At 39.4% G+C, this 14,469-nt stretch overlaps 1 protein-coding gene across 4 annotated transcripts in view; it reads left to right on the top strand.

Moving 5' to 3' along the window:
- The window catches only part of SLC24A2 (solute carrier family 24 member 2), a 157,358-nt gene that overhangs the window by 94,438 nt on the left and 48,451 nt on the right, over window positions 1-14,469 (top strand). For 2 of the 4 annotated variants that reach the window (XM_038401708.2, XM_038401707.2), the window contains one exon: window positions 9,396-9,446. The exons of the other annotated variants lie outside the window; for them this stretch is intronic. In XM_038401708.2, coding sequence (XP_038257636.1) covers window positions 9,396-9,446 — 51 coding nt within the window. The remainder of the gene's footprint in view (window positions 1-9,395; window positions 9,447-14,469) is intronic. 4 annotated transcript variants of the gene reach the window in all.

The following is a 14,469-nucleotide window of genomic DNA, read 5'->3' as shown; positions in this document are numbered from 1 at the left end:
TCATGTATCAATTTTCTTTCTATATTTTCCTTTCACCACTCCCTTTCTTCCCTCCATTTCAGAATGATGTGGTGCAAATGGCTCAATATTTTGGTTCAAAGGTGGATTCTGCTGGAAGCAAAATTGGGGAGAGGTCTTTGTTAATGATTCTGTGATTCTGAGCAGATCAGTAGTGACTACAGGGCTCTGGGAATAAGGGTGAAGCAGTCAGGGGTGCAGGTGGTGTTTTTGTCCTTTCTGCCAGTTAAGGGTAAAGAACTAAGCAGAGACAGATGCAACATGGAGATGAATGCTTAGCTGCCTTGATGGTGTTGAGTGAAGGGCATTGGCTTCTTTGAGCCTGGGATGCCATTCTGTCAAGGAGGTCTGCTGGTAAATGATGGAGGTCCACCTGATGAAGAAGGGGTACAACACCTTCGGACACTAACTCTCCAAGTGAGGAGGGCTTTAAACTAAGTTCAAAGGGGGCAAGTTACAAAAGTCCACAGTTAAGTATAAAAAATGGTGACCGTGACAAAGGGCTGGAAGTTTGGGGGAAAGTGGAAAATTACAATAGGGTCATAGGATGTCTATACACAAAAGGGGACTAAATAGAAAGAACTGAAAGTCTTAGTACACAAGGAAAATTATGACAGAGACTTGGTGGGATAAATCTCATGACTGGAATATGGCTGTAGAGGGGAAAAGCTTGTCCAGGAAGGACAGCCAGGGAAAATAGGAAGTATGTGCTACATTGTATATCAAGAATGCATACACTTGTTCCGATGTCTAAAAGGAGGTGAGAGGCAGACCAGTTCAAAGTCTCTGGGTGAAGATAAAAGGGGGGGGGGGGGAAATATGGGCAAAATGGTAGTAGAGGGTCTAATATAGACCATGAAATCAGGAGGATGAGGTGGATGAAGCATTTCTAGAACAAATAACAGAAATATCCAAAACTCAAGACCTGATAAGTAATGGGGCACTTTAACTATCCAGATATCTGTTGGAAAAAGTAATATGGCAAAACATTGTTCAAAAAGTTCTTTGAATGTGTTGAGGACAACGTCTTGTTTCAGAGTGTGCAAAAAGTAACCAAGGTCAGCCATTTTAGACTTGGATTCTAACTAGGAGGGAGGAATTGGTGGCAAATCTGAAAGAGGAAGGCAATTTGGGTGAAAGTGATCATGAAACGATAGATGATGTGATTCTAAGGAAAAGGAGGAGCAGAGCAGCAGAATAAAGACAGTAGACTTTTAAAAAGCAGACTTTAACAAACTCTGAGAACGGTTAAGTAAGATTCCATGGAAGAAAATCTGAGGGAAAAAGGAGTTAGGAGAACTTGGCTGTTTCTCAAAGAGATAGTATTTAAGGCACAAGAGCAAACTATCCTGATGCAGAGGAAGGATTGGCAGATTAGTAAGAGGTCAGTATAGCTGCATCAGGTGTTCTTTAATTATCTGAAAATCAAAAAGGAATCCTACAAAAAATGGAAATGTGGAAAAATTTCTAAAGAGGAGTACAAAAGAATAGCACAAGCATGTAGGGAGAAAATCTAAAAAACTAAGGGCTAGTCTATACTAGAAGTGCTATAGTGGCACAGCTACACCACTGTAACATGTTTTGCTTGTAACACTCCAGCTAATACATCCCAGAATGATGTTTGGTTTTTTTGCACCAGTATTACACTGTTGACTCATATTTAGCTTGTGGTCCACTATGATCCCTTTCTGCTGTACTCCTTCCTTGGCAGTCATTTCCCATTTTGTATGTGTGCAACTGATTGTTCCTTCCTAAGTGGAGTACTTTGCATTTGTCCTTATTGAATTCATCCTATTTACTTCAGACCATTTCTCCAGTTTGTCCAGATCATTTTGAATTTTAATCCTATCCTCCAAAGCACTTGCAACCTCTCCTAGCTTGGTATCGTCCGCAAACTTTATAAATGTATTCTCTATGCCATTATCTAAATCACTGATGAAGATATTGAATGGAACCGGACCCAGAACTGATCCCTGCGGGACGCTACTTGACATGCCCTTCCAGCTTGACTGTGAACCACTGATAACTACTCTCCAGAAATGGTTTTCCAACCAATTATGCACCCAACCTATAATAGCTCCATCTAGGTTGCATTTCCCTAGTTTGTTTATGAGAAGGTCATGTGAGACAGTACCAAAAGCTTTACTAAATTCAAGATATACCACATCTACTGCTTCCCCCTTATCCACAAGCCTTGCTACCCTGTCAAAGAAAGGTTTCAGAGTAGCAGCCGTGTTAGTCTGTATTCGCAAAAAGAAAAGGAGTACTTGTGGCACCTTAGAGACTAACAAATTTATTAGAGCATAAGCTTTCGTGAGCTACAGCATCCGATGCATCCGATGCATCCGATGAAGTGAGCTGTAGCTCACGAAAGCTTATGCTCTAATAAATTTGTTAGTCTCTAAGGTGCCACAAGTACTCCTTTTCTTTTTGTCAAAGAAAGCTATCAGGTTGGTTTGACATGATTTGTTCTTGACAAATCCATGCTGATTGTTACTTATCACCTTATTATCTTCTAGATGTTTGCAAATTGATTGCTTTATTATTTGCTCCATTATCTTTCCGGGTACAGAAATTAAGCTGACTGGTCTGTAATTCCCTGTATTGTCCTTATTTCCCTCTTTATAGATTTGTACTGTATTTGCCCTTTTCCAGTCTTCTGGAATCTCTCCTGTTTTCCATGACTTTTCAAAGATATTTGCTAATGGGTCAGATATCGTCTCAGTCAGCTCCTTAAATATTCTAAGATGCATTTCATCAGGCTCTGATGACTTGAAGCCATCTAACTTGTCTAAGTAATTTTTAACTTGTTCTTTCACTATTTTAGCCTCTGATCCTATCTTATTTTCACTGGCATTCGCTATGTTTAGTGTCCAATCTCAACCAACCTTCTTGGTGAAAACCAAAACAAAAGTCATTATGCACTCTGCCATTTGCACATTTTCTGTTATTGTTTCCCCCCCCCCTCATTGAGTAACAGGCCTACCCTGTCCTTGGTCTTCCTCTTGCTTCTAATGTATTTGTAGAATGTTTTCTTGTTACCCTTTATGTCTCTAGATAGTTTGATCTTGTTTTGTGCCTTGACCTTTCTAATTTTGTCCCTACATACTTGTGTTATTTGTTTATATTCATCCTTTATAATTTGATCTAGTTTCCTCTTTTTGTAGGACTCTTTTTTGAGTTTCAGATCATTGACAATCTCCTGGTTAAGCAGGGTGGTCTCTTGCCGTACTTTCTATCTTTCCTATGCAGTGGGATAGTTTGCTTGTGTGCCCTTAATAAGGTCTTTTTGAAAAACTGCCAACTGTCTTCAATTGTTTTTCCCCTTAGACTTGCTTTCCACGGGATCTTGCCTACTAACTCCCTGAGTTTTCTAAAGTCCACCTTCTTAAAATCCATTGTCTTTATTTTACTGTTTTCCCCCTACCATTCCTTAAAATCATGAACTCTACCATTTCATAATCTCTTTTACCCAAGCTACCTTCCACTTTCAAAATCTCAACCAGTTTCTCCCTATTTGTCAAAATCAAATCTAGAACAGCCTCTCCCCAGTAGCTTTCTCCACTTTCTAAAATAAAATTGTCTCCAATACATTCCAAGAATTTGTTGGATAATCTATACCAGCTGTATTGTTTTTTCAACAGATGTCTGAGTAGTTGAAGTTTCCCATCACCACCAAGTCCTGTGCTTTGGATGATTTTGTAAGTTGCTTAAAAAAAGCCTCATCCACCTCTTCTTCCTTGTCAGGTGGTCTATAGTAGACCCCGACCATGACATCACCCTTGTTTTTACCCCTTTTATCCTTACCCAGAAACTTTCAACAAGTCTGTCTCTTATTTCCATCTCACCCTCAGTCCAAGTATATACATTTTAATACATAAGGCAACACCTCCTTCTTTTTTTCCCTACCTGCCTTCCTCAGCAATACCAATTGCTCTTCCTTTCTATACCAATATTCCAGTCATTGATATTATCCTACCAAGTCTCCGTGATGCCAACTATGTCATAGTTGAGTTTAATTACTAGCATTTTGAGTTCTTCCTGCTTATTCCCTATATTTCTCGCATTAGTATACAGACATTTAAGATACTGATTTTGATTTCATCCCCCCACAGTTCTAGCTTGTCTCTCCTTTATCCCTCCTACAACAGCCCATGAGCCCCTCAAATGCCTACCCTTCTCTCAGGTCTCCATGTTTTTGACTTACCTGTGGGCTTTGGTCACCTGCCCCATTTGAACCTAGTTTAAAGCCCTCCTCATGAGGTTAGCCAGTCTGTATCCAAATATGCTCTTCCCCTTCTTGATAGGTGGACCCCATCTCTGCTTATCAGTCTTTCTTCCTTGGATAGAAATACCTCCTAGCATTCACCTCCAGGATGCATCTGTGTCTGCCTGGGCCCCTACTCTTGACCAGAACGATGAAGAGAACACCACCTGCACTACCAACTCCTTCACCCTTACACCCAGACTACACACTGTAGTCACTTCTGATCTGATCTGATCTGATCTGATCTGATCTGAGGGTTATACCTTGCAGTATCATTAGTGCCCACATGGATGAGTAACATGGGGTAGTAGTCAGAGGCACGGGATGATCCTTGACAATGCCTCCATAACATCTTGGATACAGGCCCCTGGCAAGCAGCATACCCCCCAGGATGCCAGGGCAGGGCGACAGATGGGTGCCTCCGACTCAGAAGAGAGTCACCAACACAACTACCTTACGTTTCCTCCTGGGAGTGGTGGCTGTGATCCTCCCAGCCTCGGAGTTACATGGCTTCTCCTCCTCCATCTTTGGGGGTGATTCCTCATCGCTCACTGCCAAGGCAGCATAACGGTTTTCCATCATCATGGTGGGTGGGTTGGGAGTAGGGGTGGAGCTTTGCCTGCTGCCAGAAGTAACGAGTAGCCAGTGTCCTCCCTGTGACAGAGCCTTATCCTCCTCCTCCGGTGGTATGACAGCAATCCTCTGTAGCTGGATAGCATCCTCAGCCTTGGAAGTCTCCACATGAATATTGTCAATGAATTTCTTGTGTGCACAGATGCTCCTCAGCCTAGCCACCTCCTCCTGTAGCTCTCCCATCTGCTTCCTGAGAGATTCCACCAGCAGGCACCTTTCACACTTTCACACCTTTCACAGCCTGGCTTTTTGAGAGTGGGAAATGCTGGCCACAGTCTCTCCAAACCACACCAGGATCTGGGTAGAGGCATCCATGGTTAGGTTCTCTGTCTGGATACAGGACTAGGTGGAGGAGACAGAAGCAGTGTTGGCACTGGCAATGCATCCCTTCCTAACCATAGCAATTATATTATGACTCCCTCCCACAAAATCCCTCTCAAACTCCTCTGTTTGCGGTCCCCTATTTGTGGTCCCCTGTTTGCTAGCTTCCCTTGGTCGCTTAGCCTCTGGCTTTTAAGACCTTCTCTCCTAGGTCAGCCCTACCCCCTTGTTAATCACACAGGGGAGGGTGATCACAAGGCTGATTGAGCTGATCAAAGATGATCCAGGATGATCCAGGGAACAAAGGCTCAAACAATCCCCAGACACACAATCCCAACCAGCTCTAATCATAAACAGCATCAAGAATAATTTTTTCACAATATTTCATTTCCAGTTCTGACTGAAATCAGGAGGTTCAGAGAAATGCAATGTTTTTTAAAGCCTCCAAAAAAACCCAAAAAAGGTAGTCTAATTCAGTTTGAATTTTGGATGAACAGTTGTGTAGGTCCCTATTGTATCCAAATCAGTTCACTCCCTCCCTAATTAAAATATCTTACAATGGCAAGATAATAAAAATGAAAAATCTATTACAATGAGAAGATTACAGATGAATCCCAAAGGTCAGATGCACTCCAGGGATGAGACATGGGTGGCAGTAAGACTGCCTAGTTTTTGCACAATAGGTGTAAAATATGTACTAAGTAAAATCTACCTGTTGGAAGGTTTATGTCAGGTTAATATTAATGTGAAATATTTTAACAACAAATTTGTATGTATAGATTTTGGTGCCTAACTTTTGGCACCCAAGTCTGAATATTTTGGCCTAAATCTTCAAAAAGTAGGCTCAATCTGAGGAGGGAATCTTAAAGTTAGTTATATCATATTGCATCCTACATTGTCTGTGTACTGGATTTTAATCCTCAGATATTTCAGTGGGTCTGTGTCATGCTCTATTCACTGTGACCCGTCATTGCTGCAATTCCCATACGAGAGCTGTAGTCTTGGAAATGCCTGCATCAATGGAACTCCAAAGATGACATATCAAGTGGCAACGTGTGACAGAACGGACGTTGCTAACATTTTTACTGTCATTTTTGTTGTATCTATTTAGTATCCAATTCTTTTACGTATAATGATGTTGACTAGCACATACTCACCCAAGTAGTCTTATTCAAGTCAATGGGATAATTCTCATCAGTAAGTACAGTGGACTGCAAAATAGTGCCGTCAGTGTGCAGTGTGCTTATTACCCTGTTGTTTGTGCAAAGCATGAGCAGGACTATAAAAGCTTTGGGGAATGTATTCTCCCCTGCAAGGTCTGAGTTGCACAGGCAGTAGTTTTTCTAACAATGTGGGAATTAAACTATTTTAAATCCTTTTAGTCTGAAATTACTGATCTTGGCAGCACACTTGCTATATCTAAACTCCAGGAATGCAACCAGTGCCGGCATCATGCATTCTTACTGTGTATATGTCTTCTTTCCCTCTCTTATTTGTGTTAAGTTTGTCTTTTTTTCTTCTTCTTGTCTGTTTGTCCCTCCTTTCAGTGGGGACAGCAGCAAACCCAGATCTAAACCTGATCCCTAGTGTATCTCCTCTCATGCCCTTCTAATGTGATTTTGCTGCCTGGGTATTTGGGTTTACATTCTTCACCCTTCCATTGTTGGAATCTCCTCTGTGTCTCATCTCTTTCCCAGCAGGTCCCCTGTCTTACACTAATACCGTTCCACATAATTGTTTTGACAGTTCCCCAACCCCTCTTGGGTGATGCCTTCTTTCCCGCAGTGCTGTATTCCCTTCCTATCCCCTATTCCATTTCCCCACTCCTACTGGACCCTTCCTTCCTGATTACTATATCCATCCCCTTATCAGCTGTCTTGTTCCCATGCATCTACTTCCGGGTCCAATTTCACTGCTCCTCTTTCCTTTAGGGCCTCCTTTCACTCCTCTCTCTGTCAAGAACCTCCACTGGCTTCTCTCCCCAGTCTTCAGTGCATCTGATCCCAGGGGAACTGGGACAATCATCAGGGAGCGCAAGTTTAAAAGAGGAAGAACTGTTAAAAGTTAATTTGAACCCTGTAGTTAAGATAACCAGAGTTCTAACTAAACAATATATCGAGTCCTGGGCTCCCTACTCACGGAAAATCCACACTGAAGTCAGTGGGAGTTTTGCTTGGGTAAGGAATTCAAGTGCTAAATCATCACCTGTATTTATTTAGGGTTAAAACCAGCATGTACAGACTAGAAATTCCTTTGTTACAGAAAGATTTTTACAAAACTATATAAAATCCTTTCTTTACAGACTGCTGTCTTTGCTCTAAATGAGACTAACGATAACATTTATATACATGTATGTGTGTGTGTGCATATTTACATATTCATGGAGAAAACAAGAGACTGTACAGATATGAATACATATTACATATGATCAATTTTTGTTAATATGTTGATTATTCATGTAACACAATCTTTTACAATGAATAAGTGTACAGCACTTTAAAAATCATAGTGATAAAAAAAAGACTGTAGACTTTGTTTTTATGCCATATAGTTTTCCCTGTATCACATAAGTGGGCTCAGAAATGCTCATCTAACAGAGTCAAGTTTGAAATTGTTAGTATAAACAAAGGATCTTTTTAAATACCAGATTTGCATATCATCACAATACCTTAGAATGAAAACTAAGATCAAGATGTCTATTGAAATTTACTCAAGTGAAAACTCTTTGAATAGAATATGCAGTACATCAGCTCCAAACAATGGGCTAAGAACAAAATAATGGGCTAGCATTTTTATAATTAATTTATTAAATGCGTTCATGAATATGAGGAAAGAATAATTGATCTGAAAATCCCATCATCAACTTGTTACATATCTATAAATCTTAAGATTGCTATTGTTGCTAAGTGTTGAGTACTCAGAAGTGCAATTATTAAAGTTTTACTTTAAAGGTTGAACTGAGTGAAATTGATGAAAAATGTCACATTTGTGCAAAATTTTTCTCCAGTACATTTTGCATGATTTTGAATCCCTCAAATATCGTTTTACATAACATTTTGGAAGATTGTAAATTATTCATAATGAATCATGCAAAACTTGAAAGAAACAGCTTCACCAAAAAAAAATGAACTTTAAAAAACTTCAGGATGAAGAGGAGGTGATGCCTCACAAAAGCCAAATTATCTAGAGGAATAAGCAAAAGCTTGAGTGTCAGGAGGGTCCTCCTAAGTTCTAGTCTGTCTTCTGCCACTGACTGGCCTTAATAAATACTATGTACATGTATAGCGCTTTACAAACATTATTTAAGTAAATGTCCAAGAATCCCCTGGAGTAGGTAAATATAAATTCTCTAGCTGTACAGATGATAAAACTAAGTCTAAGTTACGTATCCATGTTCAGACAGCAAGTCAGCATCAGAACCACCATTAGAACCTTTGTTTTTAGATTCCAAACCTAGAGACCCAGTCCCATTTATTAGGGCATACATTTTCAAAAAGGTCATTTGTGGTGTCTCAATTTTTAGGTGCCCAACTTGAAACACATTAAAAGAACTTGATTTTCAAAGGGCAGGTTCACAGCACTTCTGCAAATCAGACTTCTTTAAGGTATCTAAAATAAATTAAGGTACCACAAACCACTCGTCACTCTGAAAGTTAGGCTATGTCATACACTAGCACTTTTGTCAGTAAAACTTTTGTCAGTCAGGGGTGTGAAAAAACCACACCCCTGTCCCATATAAGTTTCTCTGACAAAAGTACCGGTGTGGACAGCGCCGCTCGTAGTGGGGATTTAATTATGCTGGCAGGAGAGCTCTCTCCCGCCAGCACAGAGCTACACAGGACACCTTACAGCAGTGCAGGTGCAGCGGAACAGCTGTGCTGCTGTAAGGTCTCTAGTGTAGACATAGTCTTAGTCCTTAACTACAGTGCTTGTCCCCAGATCCCATCCAGTCAAGTCACTTAACTGTAGCAAGTGACTTCTGAAATTTGAAGTGAAAAAAATCACGGTTCACCATTTCAACAATCCATTTATGCCTATAATTCTGCAGAAATTTTACATAATCCCTCTGAACTTTATTAAGCACATGTGCAAATGTGTAGATTTCTTGAATGTCTGCTGGTTCCTTATCTTTATGTCTTTTACTGTGATGTTGTAGAGCTTGGATCATATGGAAAGCTAAAATATTATGACACAATGACTGAAGAAGGTAAGAAATATTTTAGAATTGTTTGTATTCGCTTTCTGTAAGTCTTTTTTATTGCCTTGGTGTATTTGCTTTTTCTTTTTTTCCTTCTTCCTTCTTTTGGGGGATTATGTATTTCCTCTTTGCATGATTTCACTGACAGTGTGATCTGTCATCATTCTTTTTCATATTTTTGTCATTTGCATTTGCAGTTTTGTTTCTTTCAGATAAAGACATACAACAGATAATGTTTTCACTAAAGTAAATAATACATATATACTAGTAAGTATATACTAATATATAATGTATACTTGTATCTATATCTTTTATACTGTGGTTTTGACATAACACATTCAATAAGATATGTTCATTTATGGATGACCTAACCACAAAGTCTGAGAAGAATTATTTAATGACCTCAGTTTTCTGAATTATTCAACAGCTATGAGTTAACCTGATTTTTTAAAATGCCCTCCAGTTTTTCTGGCATAATTTTGAGGGCATAGTTAACTTCAACACAGATGTTAGCATTAAGATCCCAATCCTGCCAACATTTATAAGTAGGAAGTACTTAGGGCCTATCCAATGCCCAGTGAAACCAATGGGAGTCTTGGGATTAATTTAGAAGGTCAATGCTTATAGCCCTGACTCAGGAAAGCGTTGAGACACATGTTTAACTTTAATCACATGTTTAAGTACTAGTGCAGTCAATGTTTCCTTAATTGGGATGTTTCCCTCAGTTGAGGGGTAAATGTTTGCAGAATCAGGGACCATTGTCTAACTACTGATTGCATCTGCCAACTGGGTGGTTACAGTAGCATTTGGACTTGTAATTAATTGCACATTCAAAGTCAAAGACGAGCTTGAGGCTGTGTAAAAATTGTCCATGTGTTCATATTCATTTCTAATGCTGCATATATGAGACAAATAGCTCAATTTTTTTTGTTAGTGAGATATTTTCAGTATATAAAATCAAGCTGAATTTTAGGATTTTTGAAGAGAAGCCTTCAAAACTATTTGTTTTATTATGAGTTTGTTTTTATTTCTTGTATATGCGTTAGTTCCTCAGAGAAATAAAACAAGTAGCATCTCATACCCAAAGGCCTGCTCCTGCAAGTCAGTGAGTACTCTCAGTTTTCACTAGCTTCCCCTCCCATGCTGCAAGATGTGGCCTCTTCCTTAGATGGGGCTGGCTGCCGACCCGTTTGGAAGACCATGAAAGTTGAAGCTTTGCCGCACTTTGCATGGTTGTCCATCTGGTACACTTAGGGCTAGTCTACAGCTGTCTCTCTCATGGGTGTGAAAAATCCACATCCCTGAGAGATGTAGTTAAGGCTACTTAACCACCAATGTAGACAGTACTAGAATTCTTCTGTTTTCTTAGCGACTGCCTCTCAGAAAGGTGGATTACATTGAAGTGCTGCACCTACACATTTTAAGTGTAGATATAGCCTAATACAATGTGTTGTATGAATTCAAACTACTTTATTCCTATTTTGTCAGAATAGCATAGACTTCATATGAAATAAAATAATGTGCTACGTTAACCAAGTTACAAGCTGCCATTAGCAACAAAAGGATTTACCCAACAGGATCAAAACGTTGTACCATCTAGTCTGATATCCTGCCTCTGTTAGTATCTCAGATGTACCTGAATGTGAAATAAGGAGAGAGGAATTTCATTTCCTACCTTGTGGCAGTCAACTTTATGGCCTGGAGCATAAGATTGGACTATCCTTATCTTGCATGACTATAAATGTTAGCTTATTAATGATCAGTACATTACTCAGCCATAGTATTTGACTTTCTGACAGCCCCTCTTCCCTGCTGCCTCCACCAGTGAATAAAATGCTTGAAAAAAGTTGCTGATTTCAAATATAATTATACTGTGGAACTGTAATAATCAAAAGCTGTCACACAGCTCTATATATCCTTTTTCATTCAGCACAGACAGTTCTGCATGACAGATATCCCAGTGAATAAAGCAGCTTCTGGTTTATATTGTTCCCAAGCAACAGTGAGGTTGTTAGACATAGTCAGAAAATGAGGGGGAGGGAGAATTTCTTGCAGAAAATTTTAACTTTTTGACAAAAAAAATCAAACTGCATATTTTGATTGCAAATTAAATATTTTGATTCAGAAATGCCACTGTGGTGCATCATGTCCCCATTCTCCTCTAGAGGCTGGGCTCTCTAACCATACTACATCTCCCATGAGGTACCATGGTCCCCCTCTTGGTGAGTAGACGCAGTGCATCATGTGAGATAAAGTCTAGCTGTGGAACCTGGCCTGTAGAGAACTCCTGGGAGTTTCCATTTCCAGAATAATATATTTTGGGATTTGATTTTTCTTTTCAGACTTTTTGATTTTCAGGTGTTTGGTTTTTCAACAAAAAATTGAGAACCCAATTTTCCATTGAAAAATAGGTTAGACAGAAACAGAAAAAGCATGGTACCCTGGGCTCAATACTGACCCAGAACAATCAAATAGCATTTGCTATCGAAAGCATAATTCTCCACTTTAGGCTAGTAAGAATGCTGTATATATTTCTCTCAGAAAATGACCAAGCTACAATGCTTCATGAATTTATCACCTTCAGACTGATGTCATGCTTTGTAACTGGCCCTAGGTAAGAAGTTAAAGAAGAAACTATGGCCCCAGGTGGCACGTGAACCACCTGGGCCACAGGGGAAGAGCAGAAAGTAAGCAGGAGCCTCAGGACAGAGCTTGGGCGGGGCCACCCCTGGCTGTTTGGGGAGGCTCAACTTCCCCCGGCCTGCGATACCTGCCACCTATGACTATTACTGAATATGGCAGCTTGGTTCCTATGAAGGATGAGTCAAAGACAACCTACTATACTTTGCAATTTACGCTGCCTCCCCATTCAGGTTTCTGATTTACAAAGCCCTAAATGGAATCTGCCCATGTTATCTCAAAGACTGCCTCTCCTTCCAAGACTTCCTATGTCCACTGTGATCATCTGTTCTACACTTAGCAGAGCCTGGGTATATATTCAATAGCTGGAGGTCAAACCTTCTCAACAGCAGATTCAAGGCTCTGGAATATCTTCCCAAAGGGTATTGAGAAAAATCCTTCCCTCTATATCTCCAGGTCATACAGTAAAACCTACTTCTTCAGTATACCATGCCTCAAAGAAGCAGAAGAATATTAAACAATTCTTCTAAGCTTAATGGTACCTGATTCTTTTTGAACATTTAACTTCATTTGTAGAAGAATCAGGATAACTTAATTGTGACTAGGACATTCATAAGTCTCCTCTCCACCTTCATGAAGTTAGATACCATAACAGAAATTACCTAGCTCGTATTCTAGATAGACTGGGAAGGTAATATTTGTTCTATTGAGACCAAACTGCACCCATCTTTGTTATGCAGTGCTCCAACAGACAGAGCAAAAGAAAAATTCCACAGCCAACTTGGGGAAAAATGTCAATTTTGTAGCTGCATGTTGTCAGAGTGATGTTATGTCATAGCCATAAAATATCATGTGTCTCTTAATGTTTAGAAAAATCTAAGTCAATATGTACAGCACTGTAGTATGTGCAAGTTAGCTTAAGCTAACTATATGATGATTGACTGAAAAGTATTTAATGTTACAACTTTACTTCCTGTAACACAGCCATCTTGAAATCACAACTGTGAATTTCAAAGTGCCTGCCTATTTATGTTATTTTTGCATTGAACTGCAGTTCTTTCTGATGCTTTCTTTCCTATGTTGGACCATACTGCTTTCATATTTCTGGATTTGTTAAATACTGACTCTCACTGGGTAGACGTGACTTGTATGAATTGAAAATGTTATTTTCTGTTCATTTTGAAGTTCTTCCCTTTACAACAATGAAATTGTTTACAATTGTTTACTGAAATTAGTGGAGATATTCGAGTTTTCCACTGTTCTAATTGAGAGCAGAATCTAGTGCCAAATGAGTATAAATCATTATTACAATAACATAAATGGATATACATTCCCTCCCTCCTCTCAGTCCCTCACACACACACACACACACACACACACACACACTTGATTAAATGATCTGTCCATTTCAAAATCTTGTACTTTTGTATAAAAGAGAGTTCTGTTATCTCTTTATCTGGAAGAACTTTCCCATTTTAATGTCTTGACAACTGATCCACACTGATGATTCTATGCTGCACAGGAATGCATTGATCTTCCTTTGTAATGTTATATTGGAATATATACATTTCAAAGTGTTGTGCAAGTTAGATGGACCATCATATATCAACTACATTGAGGCAGCAGTGAAACTATTAAGTCACTTCCCATCCTTCCTTTTTAGTATTTTTTCTTCAAGCTGGAAGGAAAAGTAATATGGATGAAACCTGGCTATTGTCTAGACTGGTCCATACATATCTGAATGGTAATACTAGAAGAGCAGAGCAGTTTAAATACTTTCCTCAGGTACCAATTCAGAAAAACTGTGCCCTCAGTTACATCCATCTAACCCAACTGATTTCAATGAAGGCAGAAATTTTGGGGGCCAGTCAAGATCAGCAGGCAAGAACCCAAATCTAATATTATATCTGAAACCACAACTGCATGGCTACTCAATGTACTATTGTCTCATTGCTATGCCATCGCTATGATCCTTTAAAAATTAGAAGATAATTTTGTAAAGATTATTTTAACATTTAAACTCCATTAACCTTTAGTAATTTTCATGACATCTGGCAGAGCATATTCCTGCCTTTTTCTTCCTCATGATCCCATTTCCAGATCCAGAGAGCATATCTACACTTGATAGCAATTCTATTTCCTAACTAGGTAGCAGAATGTGACAGGGAGTCTTGCCCAGAATATCTGATTACCCTCTCTTCTGTCTCTCTTACATCTAAGGCTATGTCTACACTACAGATGTCTGTCAGCATAGTTATGGTGGTCAGGGATGTGAATAGGTGTAATCCCTGACTGTCATCTCTTTGCCAGCAGAAGCCCCTAGTGTAGACATATTCAGACTGGCAAAACTGTACTTATTTTGTTTGTGGGTGTGATTTACTATACCAGTAAA

Source organism: Dermochelys coriacea, chromosome 5, assembly GCF_009764565.3.
Source record: "Dermochelys coriacea isolate rDerCor1 chromosome 5, rDerCor1.pri.v4, whole genome shotgun sequence".
Lineage (NCBI taxonomy): Eukaryota > Metazoa > Chordata > Testudines > Dermochelyidae > Dermochelys > Dermochelys coriacea.
This window is presented reverse-complemented; position numbering and strand designations above follow the sequence as displayed.